Source organism: Artemia franciscana, chromosome 17 (genome assembly GCF_032884065.1).
Source record: "Artemia franciscana chromosome 17, ASM3288406v1, whole genome shotgun sequence".
Classification (NCBI taxonomy): Eukaryota; Metazoa; Arthropoda; class Branchiopoda; order Anostraca; family Artemiidae; genus Artemia; species Artemia franciscana.
The window spans coordinates 32,666,158-32,685,936 of record NC_088879.1 but is presented as its reverse complement, the minus strand read 5'-3'; the positions used below and the strand labels follow the sequence as shown (position 1 = coordinate 32,685,936).

The following is a 19,779-nucleotide window of genomic DNA, read 5'->3' as shown; positions in this document are numbered from 1 at the left end:
CTGTAAGAAGCCAATTACTTTGCATGATGATAAGTTTTAGAATTAGAGATGTTGTAGATAAAGTTTCATGAGAAGAAAAGTGTAGTTTTAGGAAGGGCAGAGGATACATTGACCACATTTTCGCTCTTAAATAAATAATTGAGAAGTGTCCGAGTCATCAAACCCATTTAGTCCACAGTTTGCAAATCATGAATAAGTGTTTGATTCAGCTGAATTAAGAGCTTTAGCAAAAGTTCTATCCTTTTCCGTGGCATCTTTTTGGCTATGGCATCTGGTATGCTAGATGTCATACGCGAATAACATTGCTGCGGCTAAGGTAGGAAATGAGGATAGTAGCTGATCTTGTATTAAATCATAAGTTAAACAGGGTTGCGTCCTATCCCCATTTATAATGATCATTTTGATAGATTATATCCTAAGGAGCCACGCAAAGGCAATGGGCAAACAAAGAATCAATTGAGGAAGTAAAACTTTCCTAGAATTATATTATGCTGATGATTTGAGCATTATAGATGAAATTTTAATAAAATGAATAAATTTTTAGAGGTTCTCCAAGTTCAGGGTACAAAAATACTTTCGAAAATTCATGTTGAGAAGACTAAGTTGCTAAGACTAGGAACAAATGAAGGAGAAGAGGGGATGATAAGCAACAAGAAAATTGATCAAGTGGACAGCTTCACTTGCCTAGGTAGTAATATAAGCAAAGATGGTGGGTGCAGTGAAGATGTTAAAATTAGAATAGCCAAGGTCAAGGATATTTTTTCGCAGCTGAAAAAAAATTGGAAGAATAGAAAGATGAGCCTGAACACCAAAATTAGAATGGAACCAATTGTAAGCAACAGTGATGACAGTGGTAAAGTATGATCCTGAAGTGTGGGTGCTCCAAAAAATGGAGGAAGATTTGCTAGATATTTTCCCAAGAAATTGTCTAGGGATCGTTTTGGGTACCTGACTGACTGACTCTATCTCAAACAGTAAACTGTGAGAAAAATGTGGGTTAGTCCTGCTTTTTGGGGCTATAATGAGGGAAAGCTTGAGATGGCAGGGACACATTCTGTAGACAAAGGACGAAAGATTGCCCGAGATCATCTTTCTTGGGCAGCTGTCTAGGGTCAAACGAAAAGCAGGTCTCCCCCAAATGGGCAGGAAGATGTTGTAAGAAAATATTTAACAGAAACGAAAACTTCTTGGGAGGGTGTAAAAAGAGACTTTGAACAAACTAGAATGGAGAAGGAAAGTATGTAGCTGTGTTGGCCTCAGGCGGCTTTGTACTTCAGCAAGTTGTTAGTAGTAGCAGCAAGTCGTCCCTGCACGTGTACGCACATTCTTGCTTTTTCGGTCCATTGTTGTCAAGACAATGACACCAGAACCCTAGACCATTTTCAGAAGCTGGACCAAGGGTCAAAGATCAAGGTTCAAGAAGCTGGACCAAGGCTCAGAGACCATTCTCCTGAAATTCTTATTTTTGAGGATAAACAGAAATATTTTTTCTCACTTTTATCTGCCAGCTCTTCATAACTTCCAATCGTACTATGCTTTCAGATAGAATGAAAGCATGACTTTTCATAGATATACTCATTTTGGCTATAGACTTAGCTCTATGTAACTTGAAAATATGCCAGTCAATTCGCCAATCGACACTCTTTCCAAATATAATAATCATTTGCATTGTAATTGCATCCAAGCTCCCATCCGCACTAATGGGGCTAGATGTAGCCCTGGACTATACACAAAAGGTTCAGTCGTTGACCAATTCCGAGCTAAAAAATCCGGATTATTTTTTTTCACTATTATGTGAAGCATATATATATTATGTGAAACCCCTGAAAGTCAGATGCCCCGAGCACAGAATTTATGCCACTAGTGGAACAGTGCAGTACAGTCATTGGTTTCATCCAAAGTGTGCAGGCATTTCTATTGAGAGGAGAAAACAATGTGGTGAGTTGTTATGTTTAAACTGCCAGTCCCCCTGTTCTCTGGATGATGACCCTGAACCACCTTTAACACCACTTTCCCTGCCCTCTGGCTCTAAACCACGCTGTACACCCAAGTCAGTCACAAAATCAAGAACCCCAAAATCAGTTTTAAAAAATCAAGCTTCCCAAGTCCCCCCTTGTTTTATCTCAAAAAAGTTTGTCGCTTATCTCATAAAATTATTATCTACCTGTATTTTGTAAGTAACTGCCAAAATTTTCAATTAGCTTACTTGAACTGACATATAGCATAACAGTTCTAGCATACCTAGACCTATTCTGTCTATACAATTAATCACTTCCTTCTAGATATGCCATGTTCTGCTAAGTTATGTTTATATACACTTAATCAGACCATTCCAAGTAACAAAAGGCTACAGCTATAGCCAAAAACAGTATATCTTTAAAAGACATACATTTATTCTATCTGAAAGCAATCTAGCATTGAAAAATATAGACAATTAGTAGAAAAAAAATCTGCGTTTATTTACTCCCAAGAATTAAATTTCAGGAAAATAGCAGTCCAAATTTGAGAGTAGTTGTCCAATTTCTAAAAATAGTGCTTCTCGTGCCATTTGATGAGAATAAAAGTCGAAAGTAGCAAGAACGATGTGTTACACAAGATCACATTTGCTACCCTGATAAAACCCCTTTCAAGGTTTGGCTAAAGTATGCCAAGGAATTAAAAAAAATTTTGCCTGAAAAATATCCTTCTTCAATTTTTATTCTACCTCCTCGTCCCCTCCCCAACCCCCGAAGAAAAAGTCCACAAATAATCCCTTAATGACTGAATCTACATACGTTTGTTTTTATGCTTAAAAGGATGCTGTGCCTTGAAATCATTTTGCGAGCCTCAGCATCAGCTGACCATCACAAAGAAAAAGGCCGCATTGATGAATTCTCTCAAGTCATCATTGAGACCTGTCCAGGAAATGTGATTTAACTCACAGGCATTGAAAATTTACATGCCTTTTGTAGACAAACTACATAAATAATAAACCCTCTGAACTAGTTTTTAGCACTTTCCTAGAAGGTGAGCATAAAACGTTTTTAGCAACTGCTTTTTCCTGGACTTCAAAAGAAGAGTATGCTTCATTTAATTGAAAGAAAAAATCACATTTTATAATGATGTAAGTTTCTATAAAGCTGAATATTTCCATTTCCAGCACACAACAGGGGAATTCGAATAGTTTTCTAAGATTTCCAAGAGAGTAGGCGTTTGCTTTTCTCTAAATTTTTTGGCAAAGTCACCCAAAATAGTATGGTCACAAAAACTAAGAGGTTTATAAGGGATAAGATAGGGTGATCTTATTTTTAACGTATTTTCTTTAACTAGGTTGCATGGTTGCTATGCAAAATTACAAATCTAGCAACTAGATTACTAGGTCCTATTGTCTTAAACTAGATTGCATTGAAAAACGAGAGAGGATTGAAAACTAGATTAACAAAATAGTGATCAGACACAAAATGAAAACAATTAATTTCAAAACGTGTAGCTACTTACTGTATGTGTAAGAAATGTAGTCTTTATTTGCATCTTTATCTTGCAAATAATTTCTAAAAGTTTCAGCAACCTCAGAGCACTTGCACTGGAGTCCCAGCATTAATGCTGTTTGAGATTCTTCATTTTCAAGAGTAGGATCTGCTCCCAAACATAGCAGAAGCTGGGAGATTCTTGGTAACTCCATTAGAACTGCCAAATGCAAAGGTGTATTGCCACTCTCATCTCTTAAAATAAGAAACAGGCTTAGAAACAAGACTGGAGATGTTGGAAAACAAAGTGTATACTGAACAGTGACATAATACTTAAATTATTGTTACTAAAAAAGATGAATTTTTTAAATAATAATTGACATATAGAAGCTTTACATCAAAACTTCAGTGTCTCATCCATGCCTGCACATGAGGGAGAGGCAGATGTAGGGAAGGTCCTCTAAGATCAGTCTAAAAGACCTCTCTCCTAGAATACCTGAAAAGTAATGACATAAAAATATAGAAATTCCTCTAATATCCCCCCTCTACCTAAGGATTAAACCTGTGTAGAACTATGATCTTGGTAACCATAATTGAGCCCTGGATAAAGGATGAAACTTAAAACTGACAAGTCCGTTTGCAAGATGATAACGGACATGGTTTGTGAAATTTATTTGCAAGATGATAACGGACATGGTTTGTGAAATTTATTCCAAACATAAGAACCCAAACATAACTTTACAGAAAGAAGTTTCTAACCCCAATGATGAAATCAGAGGCAACACTATACCGTTGCCTATAGTAAAGGTTATATGGCTCCAATGTTTTATTATCTATTTATTTTTTTCCCAAAGGCACTTCGTATGGAAGAGGTCGTCAAGAGTCAAAAGTGATCGATAGACAACTAACCCCCCCCCACCCTTTTTCCCTAATGCATCCGATAAAAAATCTTAGATAGCCATTTTTTTCAAATAGTTCAAAGATCATATAATAAGAACTTTGGGTCAACACAACCCCCCCAGGTCCAGGGGCAGGCGTTAAAAATTATACCCTGGGGACAAATATGGTTCTTATGGAAAGGATGCTCGTATAAACTTCATAGGACTCATTTGATTGGAAATTGAAAGTTCTAGTTCAGTTTTTGAGAGTCAAAAGCAATTGGAGGGCATCTAGCCCACCGAGCCCTTTTTCCCCAAATGCATCCGATAATAAGTTTTGAGGTAGCGATTTTCTTAAAATAGTTAAAAGGTCAGGTGTCGACACACACCTCCCCCCAGGGCCCGGGAATGGGCGTTGTAAGTTATACCTTGGGGACATATATGGTTCTTATGAAAGGGATGCTGGTATAAACTTCAAAGAGGGCTCATTTGATTGGAGATTGAAAGTTCTAGTTCAATATTTAAGAGTCAAAGGAGACCCGAGGGCAACTAGCGCCCTCCACCAGCACCTTTTTCTCCAAAACCCATCCGATAAAAAATCTTATAGCCATTTCATTAAAAATAGTTCAAAGGTCAGATAACAAAAACTCCGGAGTCGATAAAACCCCCCAGGGACCAGGGGTGGGCGTTCTAAGTCATGCCCCGGGGGCATATATGGTTCTTATAGAGGAGACACTCGTAAAAGCTTTATAGATGGCACATTTGATTGAAAATTGAAAGTTCTAGTTCACTTTCTGCAAGTTCAAAGAGATTGGAGGGCAACAAGCCCCACCCCGACACCCTTTTTTCCTCAAGCCCACCCGACAAAAAATTTGAGATAGCTATTTTGTTAAACATAGTTCAAAGGTCAGACAAGGAAAACTCTTGTGTTGACAAAACCCCCAAGGGCCCAGGGGCAGGCGTTGTAAGTTATGCTCTGGGGGCATATATGGTTCTTATGGAAGGGATGCTCGTATAAACTTCGGAGAGGGCTCACTTGATTGGAAACTGAACGTTCTAGTTAACTTTTTAAGAGTCAAAAGAGATTGTAGGACATTTAGCCCCCGACCCATCCAACACCCATTTTCCCGACGTGCATCCAATAAAAATTTTGAGATAGCCTTTTTGTTAACAAAAGTCTAAAGGTTAGATAACAAAAACTCTAGTGTAAACACAGCCCCCCCCCCCCCCGGCTCGGGGACAGGCGTTGTAAGTTATGCCCTGGGGGAATATATACTTCTTATGGAGGGGCTGCTTATATAAACTTCATAAAGGGCTCATTTGATTTAAAATTGAAAGTTTTAGTTCACTTTTTACACGTCAAAAGAGATCTGATGGCAAACAGCTCCATCCCACTCCCTTTTTTCCCCAAGCCCATTCAATAAAAATTTTGAGACAGCTACTTTGTTAAAAATAGTTCAAAGGTCAGACGAGAAAAACTCCAGTGTCGATATAACCCCCCCGGTAAATGGGGGCAGGCGTTGTAAGTTATGCCCTGGGCATATATAGTTCTTATAGAAGGGATGCTAGTATAAACTTCAGAGAGGGCTCATTTCAATGGAAACTGAAAGTTCTAGATCGCTTTTCAAGAGTCAAAAGAGATCGGAGGGAAACTAGCCCCCAGACCCTTTCCCCCCAAACCCATCCAATACAAATTTTCATATAGCCATTTTTTAAAATAGTTCAAAGGTCAAATAACAAAAACTACGTTGTCAACACAACCACTCAGGACTCAAGGCAGGCGTTGTAGGTTATTTCCATGGGGCAATATATGGTTCTTATGAAAGGGAATTGTTAGACCACTGTCGTTTTCAGGGAGTAGGGGTTATGGACTTTTCATGAATGATGTCTTCACTACAAACAAGAGTATGGTTACTGCCTGTTTCTCTAATGGTAGAAATATAAGGCCAACTGCGTATTTTGCACTTTAATCAAATGAATATTACAAATATTTTCTTTTGTTCATATTACAACATTGAAAATAAAATTGCAATTGCAGTGAAACCAGACCAGGATTTACCAATAGGCACACAAGGTGCTTTGGCTTTCACTATTCCCAATGTTTTGGGGATTTCCCAAAAAATCTTGCAAAAACGGAGCAGCAAAAACTTTTGAGCCTAGAAGCGTCAAAGTTTTAAAACTGGCTTGGGTGAAACAAAATCTTGAGCTGGTGAGCTTTCAGCAATTAATATTGCTATATATCCAATATTCAGTTTAATTTATTAGTTCTTACCAAAACTGTTAATTTATTTTGGAATAAAAAAAAATATTTTGAAATAGGGAATTTTGAAAAACTTGAAACTTTGGCAATCAAAAACGAAGAAAAATTAATTAAAAAAAAAAAAATTCTGAAGAAGAAGTTTTCTAAAGAATAGTAAAGGCCATACTAAACTTAAGATCAGAAGAAATAGGAACCAAAAATAAATCAAATTCAAAACAACCAGAAATTACTATTAAAGAATAAATGAAACCCAAAACGAAGAGAAATTACATAAACAATCAGAGCAAAAAAACATTCAACAGATACTTATATAAATGAGTAAATAAATCTCAAAACTAGTAAAGCTTAAGCTGAATATGAAAATCAAGCTTAAAACAAACAAAAATATTTTACTATTGACGCATAAATGACACCCAAAACAAACAGAAATTAAATAAACAATCATAGCAAAAAAAAAAAAAAACAGTTACTAATATAAATGAGTAAATAAATCTTATACAAGTGAAACTAATTGAATATGCAAACCCAGCTTGAAACAAACAAAATCTCTTCAAAGAAGAGTTTGGGTTTGCCTCCTTCTTTCATTGTAAAAGTCTAAAACCTACTGCGTCATTGGTGCTTTACTGAAAACGAATTATATTACAAATATTTTCTTTTGTACTTATTACAAAGTTTAAAATAAACATACCAATTATAGTAAAATTAAATTTTGAACTGATGAGCTTTCAGTAATTAAGATCATCGTATATCAAATATTTAGTCTAATTTTTATTAATTCTTTCCAAGGTTGTTCAAAACAAATATAGCTTCACTACTAGCAAGAGTTTGGATACTTACTTCTTCCCTAACTGTAAAAGTCTAAAGTCTACTGGGTCATTGGCGCTTTAGTGAAAACGAATCACATTACAAATATTTTTGTTTGTACTTATTACAACATTGAAAATGAACTTAAAAAGTACAGTAAAATTAAATTTTGAACTGATGATCTTTCAATGATTAATAACATTATATATCAAACATTCAGTTTGATTTTATTTGTGCTTTTCAGTAGTGTTCAAGACGAATATAGTTTTCAGTAAAGCACCAATGTCACGGTAGGTTTTAGACTTTTACAGTGAGAGTCTTAAGTCTACAGTGAGAGTGAGAGACAAAATTTTTTGTTCGTTTTAAGCTTGATTTGCATATTCAGTTTAAGCTTTACTTGCTTTGAGATTTATTTATTCATTTATATTGGCACCAGGTGTTTGTTATTTTGATATGATTGTTTTTTTTTAATTTTTCTTCGATTTGGGTTTCATTTATTCTTTAATAGTAATTTCTGGTTGTTTTGAGTTTATTTTAGGTCTCTATATCTTCTGATCTTAAGTATAATGTGGCCATTACTTTCCTTTAAAAACTCCCTTTTTGGAAGTTTCTTGAAATTAATTGAAGAAAAAACATCAAACTGCGCCTTAGCCTCAAAAAATGAACCATCTTCAAACAGTTAAAGGTCAAGAGTTATACAGTGTTATCTTTACTGGGCAACTACCCAATGAAATATTTCAGTTACCTCCCATTCATAGGCTATTATTAGTGAGCTGACTAGCAATACCAGCTTAGCCTTCTATTTGATTTTCACAACTGGCAGAAAGCTGTACACAAATATTTTTAAGAAAATAACAATTGCAAGGGTTGGAAAGCAAATCTAGGCTTACAGAATGACCTCTTAGGCGGTAGTTTTTAGCATCAAATTTCAACAAATACACTCATGGCTCTAAAACGACAAAGGAATTTATCTATTTTCTTCATTTTGTAAATAAACAAATCCACAAAATAAATAGCCTAGTATTACTGAAAGCCCCTGCAGGATCATAACTTAGATTCAATTGATAATGCCAATTTATTCAGACAAGTTCATTTGGACAACAGATAGAAACCTCAGTGGCACCAATTAATTAAAATTTAAGGGCTGTGGACAAAATATTTTTCAAATGGGAATTTTTTTTTCAATCTTCCCAATGAAAATACCAAAAAAGGAATTTTTAACTGAAAATACCACAAAAAAGGTACTGTATCTTTCAAAATATAGCCTAGAGAGGGAGGGGAGAAGGTTAGGGGGCAAAAATATATCCTAGCGAGGGGGAGACAAAAATATAGAGTGCAAACCTCCTGCCTCCCTTCCTGCTAACATTACTGTGAATGCTTGGTCCATTTTCAAATAACATGTATTTCCAGTGAACACTTATTACATCATTTCTTAGATGGTCTTATAAGCCAGCTTTGCTTTCCATTAAACACTTAGCTTTGTCACTTTTTGCCCTTAAGGTATGAGTTATTGCCAATAATGCTAATATGTAAGAGTAACTAACTCATTTTTTAACACTTTTTTTAGTTGTCCAGTAATTGAGAGACAGTGTTCTAATATTCCCTTTGGGAATGAGCCATGAGGCTCCAATATATAATTTACTTATTCCACCCCAAGCCAATTCATATGGAAGGAGTGATTGTAGAAACTTCAGAAGGGACTCCTCCATTTGGAAATGCCCCCATCCAATAATCTTTTCAGCCGCCCTATCCCTAAATTTTTTAGATAGCTATATATTCTAAAAGTTAATTAATTATGTCTCTGGGTATGGCAGAACCACATAGAGCCTTTGGTACAAGGGCTACAATTTAGGCATGTACCAATAGGGTTAGCATTTACCTATAGGGTTTGTTGTTGAAAAATTGGAGCATGTTTGATCATAGGTCCCCAAAAAAACTTAAGGTATAAAGGCAAAATTTTCAGAAAATATTCAGGAGGATGTTGTACAAAATCAAACACAATATGTGCATGAGGCTTGTCAAAAGGGCATATCAGGAAATCTAAAGATTGCCTTGTGATATTAAGCTGAAACTTTCAGGGCATGTTAAGGGAGATGCCGAAAAGTGATCACTGGGCAATTAGTTTCCCTTACCCTTTTTAGACGCCCCTCTATCATAACACTGATCAAAATTTTAGAAAAGCCAGTTGGTTGAACTTAGTCAAAAGGTCTAATAAATATGAATTTGAGGACACCATGTCCTGAGAGTCCAGAGGGTAAGGGTTGTAAATTGTGTAATTTGAATGTTCTTTATAGGCAGGATTTGTCACTGAGAAAGGGGAGGATTTTGTATCCTGGGTGTGAGCATCATATGTGCATCCAGGAAACTGGGACTTCTTGGGAGTGTGTAAAGAGGGAGGCATTGAATAGATATGGATGGAGAAGGAGTAGGTATAGCTGTGTTGGCCTTAGAAGGCTTGGTGCTATGTGAGTTGTTAGCAGTAGTAGTACTGTTAGATCACATGTTTTATGGTCTTTTGAATATCATAATTGTATTTATAATAATACAGCCCCTCTACCCTGATAGTCCTATATATCAAAAAGTAAAAGTAAACACTAAAAGAATGATATGTTTATGTTAAGTTATAACATGCAGGATTTTTATATTTATGTGATCATTATATTTTCTTCCATTGATATGTGTATACTCAAATAATTTCAGTTAATATTTATGCACAATTCTATTGCACACTGAGCCAAATCTGAATTTTATTTAGCAAAGAAAAGAGTTACTAATGATCATGAGGTGAAAAACAATTAAGAAATATATTCAATTAGTAAGTATATAGTGAATTGTCACATATGAAAATATAATAATTTTAAAAGAGCAATAAATAAGATCTAGAAGTAGACTAAGGTACTATTTTTATTTTATTAAGATTTTTTATCTTTTAAAAGCTTATTGCTTCACTCAGCCTTACCCTATCCCTCCTTTCCCCAGATACATCAATATACAGCCCAATACAAATTAGGTTTTCACTATTTTTAGAATAGGACATTTCATTTCCTTCTATTGATTCATCAGCATTTACCAGTAGCCTTGTGACTTATATCATTGAAAAAGAATTAAGAAATATATTAAATTAGTAAGTATATAGTGAATTGTCACATATGAAAATACAATAATTTTAAAGAGCAATAAATAAGATCTAGAAGTAGACTAAGGTACTATTTTTTTTTATTAAGATTTTTTATCTTTTAAAAGCTTATTGCTTCACTCAGCCTTACCCTATCCCTCCTTTCCCCAGATACATCAATATACAGCCCAATACAAATTAGGTTTTCACTATTTTTAGAATAGGACATTTCATTTCCTCCTATTGATTCATCAGCATTTGCCAGTAGCCTAAAAAATAAAGAAGAAAAGAGTTGCACCATTGAAAAATATAGTTTGATTATATAAGCTATGTATCCATCAGGGGAGAAGGGGGAGTGAAGCAATATACTATTAAGAATGTGACAAGTGGCCTAAGCATTTATGATTGTTTTAAGGTAGTTATCAGTATTTCTGGTTACCATTATCTAATATGCCAAAGGAATTAGGTATCACTTTAAAGGCTCAAATAAAATTTTACAAAAAAAAAATGAATAGTATATTTGGAAAGCACTTAAAGATGCACAAAAAATTATGTTGTAATTAGCCTAGCTAGGCTATGATATTATACTCAGAACTAAACTAAATTGACTTGTATCATGGAAACTGGTATTGGTTTAGCACTTCTACTCTCCACAAGAAAACAATAAAGAATTCTGGAAACTGCTTTAGAACATCCAAAGTGCTTACTGATACTGCATCATAGTAGTATCAGTATAGCATTTGCACTCTCAAGGAGGAAGCATTATAAAATTCTGAAAACTACTTCAAAACATTATAAACCATATTACTCTTTAAGGGACACCAACAGAATTTATCCCTTCCTCCTAATGGTCAAATATATAACTTGAATTATATCTATGTTACTGTGAATGTCGGCAAATTGGTGAATGTTGATATTCACCAGGGAATGTCTGAAATAGCTTTTTTTTTTCCTTGGATTTAGTCAGCATTGCCAGTCAACTTTTTTCAATTTAATGCAAGGTTTGATGATGCCAGGTTAGGTGAGGTTAGCTTAGGTTTTTAACCCATTTCTGATATTTACAACCAAATTTAACATAACCTAGCCTAACCTAACATAACCTAACTTTTACCATCATAGCTTCCAAAAGACTTAAAAAGCTGACTTGCAAAGCTAATTGAATCCAATCAGAGAGAAAGGGATCTGGAACATTCACTGGTGAATATTCTCTTCAAATTCATTTAACCATAAACAAGCAAGACAAAAGCAATAAACCATGGTTGGGAAGAAAATAGTGCCAGTCCAAAGCCTACTGAAACCTTACCCTAATTTACAAACATATAGCCTAAATAATATTCATTGAACTTATGGTAAAGTTCTAAAATAGTGGCTCTTCTGAAGGAGAAATGCTAAATAAAAACAGAGACAGTTTTATATTGCTAATTTTATGATCATTTTTATAGCTTCTGTTTCTTTTTAACAACTCACAAAATAGACATCACCACCCAACTAATGGTGTCATATAGCTTTAGGCTATATAAAAATGACAGAATTCTTACTTTATAATAAGCAGCAAGTAGCCTAGGCTAAATTGATATTTATTAATTAAAAAATTCATAACAATTAAATGGCTGGGTTTCATTCACCCACAACAAAATTTCAGTATTTTTGCAAACTATTGTGCATCAGAGATTCATTTGTATAAGCATCTTAACTGAAAAGTAGGCCTCTCTAAATGACAGCTGGATTTTCCTGAATATAAATGTGAATAATGTTTGTCTCTCTGAAAACAAAGTTTTTAAAAAATATTTTGTAAACTTATCCCAGCATAGTAAACCTTTTAAAGACTAATATATTGCAGCACAAATATTGTGTAATCACACTAAAAAATGCAATTTTGGTGCCTAGCATACTGTTACTGTGGACGAAAATAAAGATTATTGCATTACAATCTTGTCAGTGCTAAAAAGGCTATGTCTGACAGTCAGCCCTACTGTTAGCTATTAAGTAAAGAAAAACAGGTTTTTTCAACTGAAAGTAAGGAGCAACATTGAACATTAAAACTAACAGAAATTATTACATGTATGAAAGGGTTTTCCCCCTGGTCAATGCCTTGCTCTTCACAGTAAATTGAATTTTGCTCCAATTCTTTAAGAATGACCCCTGAATCCTAAAGGGTTTAGTTAAAATATATAGCTCTTTTGGAAGTACTAAAAAAAAAACTTTAGCATAAACAGCAAAGCATTGACAAGGGAACAAACCCCCTCATATATGTAATAATTTCTTTTTTTTTAAGTTTTAGTGTTGCTTCTTACTTTCAGGTGAAAAAGCTTGTTTTTTACTAATGCTGGAAAATCTGCCCCCCCCTTCATGGAAAATCCCTTCCCCCATGAAAAATCCTCCCATCTAACCCCCCACCCACCAGAAAAAATCAACCCTGAAAATGTCTGTATGACTGTAATGTTAAAAATGTGTGTAATGTTTGTAAATTCACTAAGTAGTATGTTTGTTAAATAGTTACTTATCTTCACCACTGCTTGAAAAGCATCTACTTTAATAGCATTCCCTCTTGCCTCTCCACCAAATAAAAAAACTATAGCTATGCCCCTGGCCAAGACTAAAGTCTTAGTGTCAGGGCATTGGGCATGCTGTATTCTAATCAAAGATTGTGACCAAGATTAGACAGTTTCCAAATACTATAGTCTAACCCTATAATAGAATCATATAATTAAAAATTCATCAATTATTATGTTAATTTCTTTTATACAGCCTAGGGCTATATGAGACAATTAGAGGAAAGGACTGGGACAGTGAAGATATTGTTGCTACAGAAACTAAAACTAATCCAAAGAAGTTCTGGAATTATGTATCATCAGCAAAGCCAAGACAACATTCCATTCCCTACCTAACCACGCCATCTGGCAAAATCACCAATCATGCAGAGATAGCAGAAACCTTAAAAAAACAATATTCCTCAGTCTACACAGTGGAAAACTCTAGAAACATCCCAGATACCTGAGAATATCCTGTCAATGTAACAATGCCAATGGTTGTCATTTTTGAGTCAAAAGTCCAAAAACAACTGAAAAAGCTTGATGCATCAAAGTTGAAGGGACCAGACGGTATACACCCAAGACTACTCAAAGAGACTGCTGAACTAATATCCTCACCTTTTGCAAAAATCTTCAAGAAATCACTAAAGGAAAAAGTTGTCCCCTCTGACTGGAAAAAAGCTACTGTTATACCAATACACAAGAAAGGCTCCAAAGACAAAGCTGAAAATTATAGGCCAATAAGTCTAACATCAGTAACTTCAAAGATTCTTGAGGGAATCATAAATGATGCTGTCACTAAGCACTTGACATACAACAACATCATGTCTCCAAATCAGCATGGTTTCCAAAATCGCCATTCCACAGACACAAACCTAATACAGTCATACAATGAAGTCACCAAACTACTGGAAAAAGGGACACCCATGGACATGATTTTGTTGGATCAAGCAAAAGCGTACACCTAAGGCTGAAAAGAAAGCTTCAAGCTTGTCACATCCACTTGGACATCATTGAATGGATTGTAGACTTCCTGGGAGAACGAACCCAAAGAGTTGCTGTTATTAATGATAGAGGAGTACATGTACTATCATCACCTATACCTGTTCTTAGCAGAGTTCCCCAAGGAACTGTGCTTGGGCCATCACTTTTCAACATATATATCAATGATGCTCCTGAAATACTCCAAAGCCTTCTCACACTCTATGCAGATGACTCTAAGCTAATTGGGGCAGCATCGTCTTGGGCAGAGGCTGCATCAATCCAAGCTGGATGACTGGGCTAGACAATGGCTACTTGAATTTAATTCAAGTAAATGTAAAGTTTTACATTTTGGCAATAAAAATCAAAACATATTTACACCATGCAAAACCAAATAACTGGTCAAAGAGAATCCCTAGTTGCAGTTACAGAGGAAAGAGACTTGGGTGTCATAGTTGACTGCCAGTTAAAGTTTCAAAGTCATACTGAAAAGATTGTAGCTAGTGCAAACTGCGCTTTAGGGATCACAACTAGATCTCCACAAACAATCACCAAGCTATACAAAAGTCTTGTCAGACCAAGGCTAGAAACTGGCACGTCAATTGCATCTCCCTTCTACAAAGTGGACAAGGACATGATAGAGAAAGTACAGAGGAGAGCAACAAAGAGAGTAGACAGGTGCCAAGATCTTCCTTACCCAATGAGACTGCAAACTCTGAACTTATGCAGTATGACTTACTGAAGAAAAGGAGTGACATGATTAACACTTACAAATTGATTCACAACAATCCAATTCATGGTCTCTTCTTCAACAATTCATCACAGCGGACAAGGGGTCATTCTAAGAAGCTCATAAAGGTCAATGCTCAGAGGAGGGAACACCATCACTTCCTAACCAACCGGGTAGTAGACCAGTGGAACTCCCTGAGCAATCATACTGTATCCAGTAAGACTGTCAAAGAATTCAAAGTCTCACTTGACAAGGAGTGGAGCAATAAGGAATGGAGGCTGGAATGGGGCACCTTGGAGTCCCAGACCAGAAAATAAACCCTGGTCAATAAAACCAACTCAATATTCAAAACAATTCCAAATTGATCCACATGGCAATTTTTGAAGAAATGCTGAGCAATGCTACAGGATGGAAAATCCTTCAACTGCTCCAAGTTGCAATTTAAGGTAAAGAATTGTCAAAAACATAAACAAAACCACAAAAACAGCATAGAATTTGTGCTGTGAAAATGACTCTTTATTTGTTATACCATGTCTCCTTTAGAAGCTGCTCTTCTAAATTTTTACCAAATTTTCAATGGCACAACTCATTTCTCTTGTAATTAAGATAAAAGGCTTGTAAATAGTAGGCTAGGCATAATGGTAAATTACTTTGTGTTCATATTTTTGATTTACAAATAAAGTGAATATACCTCTTGATGCATTTTTTTATGTTCTTTATGAATATAATTATTGCTTCTATTGCAAATACAAATTTAAGCACTTTTTGTCCTAACCTAACTAACATGACCTAACTAAATAATTTTGGTGCTGAGAAAACATAGAATATTATTTTGTCAAAACCAATGGTAAAATTCTAGTTAATTGACTTCTTGCTATCTCAGAAAGGGTTTAAATTAGGAAAATGAAACTTCCAGGGATGGGTCTACAGGCTAAAGTATGTCCCAGGAATGAATTTTGAAGTACCTACATCCACTCCTTCTCCCTTTAGAGGGTCCTGACCTTTGATGACCTTTAAAAATATGAGTGTTATACAAGTGAAATCTTGCAAAATAGATCTTCTGCTTAACTGAAGTACAACAAAAATTTTTTCAGCTTCATAACTTTGCTCAATCCCACTTTATAAGGTTTTAAAGATATGCAAATACATTTCCTAAATTTTGAAAAAAAAAATATTGATATGGCTCAAAATTCTACTCAAATAACAGGAATCACATTTTCAGAACTAGAGGCAGTGAAAAGGCAACTAGTAACTGAAAATTAAGGTAAAATGTTGTTTTGTCCAAATTCCAACAGGTATAGACCTGTCATGTAGGCAAATTTCAGGGCCCCTAGAGGGAGGAAGAGGAGAGGTGGGTACTTTAAAATACCTTTCCAGGAAGTACTTTAGCCTGTAGACCCATCCCTTAAAGTTCCATTTTCCTAACCTAAACCCTTTCTGAGATAGCAAGAAGTCAATTAACCAGAATTTTACCAAAACAACCAAAAACACATACTTTAATTGAAAATTCAGCATTGAGGAAGAAGAAACAGCAAAATAAAATTTATTTATCCAACTTAACCACAGAAAATCAGTGCTTGTGGATTATAAAGTATTAAAAAAGGAGATTTATAATAAAATAGTAAGTTTGAGACCAATATTTTAAGCCTTTTTTATAGCCTACCTAAAAAACCTAAAAATATTTTGGACATTTTCAAGAGCTCAAAAAATGCTTGAATTTGAATTTGCAATAGATGCAATTATTATACTTGTAAAGAACATAAAACGAGGCATCAAGTGGTATGTTCACTTTATCTGTAAGTCAAAAATATGAACAACAGAAAAATTACATGCCTAACCAACACAAGCAGCAGGAAGAAAATATCCCACTATTCAAAGTTTAATCAATCTATATTATTTGGGCAGTAGGCTATATTTGTTCATTATGGAAGGGGGAAGAGCAAAGCAGTGCAAATTTGGGAATGACATGAGTAAGTATTATAGAATGTTTTAAAACAGCTTCCAGAATTTCATAGTATTTTTAATGAGAGTGCAAGCACTAATACAACACTCAAAAAGTCAATAAACTGCACTTTTATCAAATTCAGAGACAATACATGCTAGCCAACTTCTGAAGTAGCCTAGGCTATTTTCACCTGGCATTTGGTTCTGCTCCAACATATAGTAATGACGCTATTACTCTAAACAGCTTTCTTTCAGATATGCAGCATAAAAATGCTTTGTGGATGCTTGATGTCATTTAAGCTATTTCTGTTTGAGCCTATGACAAAAATAGAACAAACATGTCAATTTTTAAAATGATTTTTATCGCCGCCTTTAAGCAGGGTTGCGAAAAATTTCTGGAACTAAAGTACCAAATACAGCAAAAAACGGACACTTTTAGTGTCCTAGAAAATTAGCCAATATACTTTAAAAGTTGACAAAAAAAGGCTTTAAATGGTTTTCTCACAAGGGCCCTGGGGTTGCTTTAGGGGAAACTAGGACCACTGCAGGGGGACCCTACTGCATTCCCAGGGCACTCAAAGGGCCCTAGAGAAGGGCTGCCTTTGAGGCCTCCTAGTGCCCCTAGTCCTTGTGCCAGGAGAACCCAGGACCATTCCTAGTCCTAGTACCCCTAGTGCTAGGGGAACCTACGAAAGCTATAAGGGCACTAGAGCAATCCCAGGGCACCCACAGATTCCCTAATAAGGTCTCAGGGGTGCCTGGAGTGGCTTTAGGGCCCTGGGGTTGCTTTAGGGGAAATTAAGACCACTCTAGGGGACCCTATTGCAGTCCCAGGGCATACAAAGGACCCTAGAGCGGGGCTGCCTTTGAGTCCTCCTAGTCCTAGTGCCAGGGGAACCCAGGACCAGTCCCAGTGCCCCTAGTCCTAGTACCAGGGGAGCCCAGGAACAGCCCTAGTACCCCTAGTCCTAGTGCTAGGGGCACCTAATACTGCTGTATGAGCACTTGTGCAGTCCCAGGGCCCCCAAAAATTCCCTAAAGCAGTACCAGGGGGGCCTGGGATGGCTCTAGGGCCTTGGGGTCGCTTTAGGGGAAACTAGATCACTCTAAGGAGGCCTACTGCAGTCCCTGGGCACTCAAAAGGGCCCTAAAGCAGGGTTGTCAAAACTTTTTGGAACTAAAGTGTCAAATACAGCAAAAAAGGACTTGTGCAGTTCCAGGGCACCCGAAAATTCCCTAAAGCAGTCCCAGGGGGACCTGGGATGGCTCTAGGGCCTTGGGGTTGCTCTAGGGGAAACTAGGATCACTTTAGGGAGGCCTACTGCAGTCCCTGGGCACTCAAAAGGGCCCTAGAGTGGTCCCAGGGATGCCTGGGATCGCTCATGGGTCCTGGGGATGATTTAGGGGAACCGCTTTAGGGGCCCCCTAATGCAGTCTCTGGCCACCCAAAAAGGTTCTAAAACATTCTCAGGGACCTAAGATAACCTAGGGTGATCGTAGGGGCCCAAAAAGCATCCAGAGGGTGCTCCAAGAGGCTCCAGGGGCCTGGCAACCCGGGTCATTTTGCTAGCGTAAGAAACTGCTCATATTTCTAGTATATTTAAAAATTTGGATATTTTTCCCCAAGCCGCACGGCGTGAGAACCTGCTCATTTTTCCAGTATATTTGAGAGTTTAGATAAGTCCCCTCGTCCTATACTTGTAATTTGAAAATTTTCAAGTATACTTGAAAATTTCGTGAAGTTGACCTAAAAAACACACAAAAAAGCCACATTGTTTTTTTTATTGTATGTTTGGATCAGGTCCCTTGTCCCTTGTTTCACCACGTTTGAATTTTCGCGCTTTTCAAAAGGAAAGTAGTGCGAATACAATAAAAACAAGAGCTAAGAGCTCATATGGCACTTGTGACGAGGTCGGAAGAGCCAAGAGCTCATATGTTATGAGCTCTAGCGAAATTCCAAGAATCAATAGATTGCTTTAAAAGGAAAATCAGAGGCTTAATGCCGGTCGGGATTTAAAATAAGAGCTCTGAGTCACGAGGTCCTTCTAAATATCAAAATTGATTAAGATCCGATCACCCACTCGTAAGTTGAAAATACATCAAACTTTTCTAATTTTTCCTTTCCCTTCAGCCCCCATATGGCCGAATTGGAAAAAACGACTTTATCAAGTCAATTTGTGCAGCTCTCTGACACGCCTACCAATTTTCATCGTCCTAGCACGCCCAGAAGCATCAAACTCGCCGAAGCACTGAACCCCACCACCTAACTCACCAAAGAGAGCGGATCCAGCCCAGTTACGTCAATCAGGTATCTACGAAATTTATGAGCGTTTTCCGAGATTTCGCTTTTCCCCTCCAACTTCCCCCAATGTCGAAAGATCTGGTCGGGATTTGAAATAAGAGCTCTGAGACATGAGTTCCTTCTAAATATGAACTTTCATTAAGATCCGGTCACCCGTTCTTAAGTTAAAAATACCTCAATTTCTCTTATTTTGCCAAATTAACAACCCCCAGCTTCCTCAAAGAGAACGAATCCGTACCAATTATGTCAATCTCGTATCTATAACATGTGCTTTTTCTTCCCATCAAGTTTCATCCTGATCTCTCCACTCTAAGGGTTTACCAAGATTTTTGGTTTCCAAGATTTGATTTCCAACATTGGGTGTGGATTTTTTCTTTAATGAGCTAACTCTGTAATTGCTGATTTTTGCTTTATCTGAGTCTATGGATCTCAGGAAAGGAAATAAGTATTACAATGAGTACATATTTGTTAACAGTATTTCTACATGTTTTAAATCATGGGTTGCTATAGGAAATAGGTACATGGTGAATCTGCATAGGTTCTTCTGATTTTAGAACGGAGGAATACACTCCTTTCTTTTTGACAAACCAAAGAAAAGGGGGTTGAATTCCTGTTTATTTTGGTAAAGTTTTGCCATTTTCAGAGTTTCATGCTATTTATACGGATATCTGTGGGGAAATCCAGATTTATACAAAATGCCCAGTGACAACAGCAACCAGGCTCAGTGGGTTTCAATTTGTATGTTGTCACGAGCTCCACTTATCATCTTTTAACCAGCTCCTACTATT

At 36.4% G+C, this 19,779-nt stretch overlaps 1 protein-coding gene across 1 annotated transcript in view; it reads right to left on the bottom strand.

Moving 5' to 3' along the window:
* The window catches only part of LOC136038153 (ankyrin repeat and LEM domain-containing protein 1-like), a gene marked incomplete in the record, with an annotated part of 40,929 nt that extends 23,876 nt beyond the window's left edge, over window positions 1–17,053 (bottom strand). The window contains 2 exon segments of the mRNA XM_065721199.1: window positions 3,478–3,701; window positions 16,881–17,053. Of these exon segments, the coding sequence (XP_065577271.1) occupies window positions 3,478–3,701; window positions 16,881–16,984 (328 nt within the window).
* Between the last annotated feature and the right edge of the window lie 2,726 nt (window positions 17,054–19,779).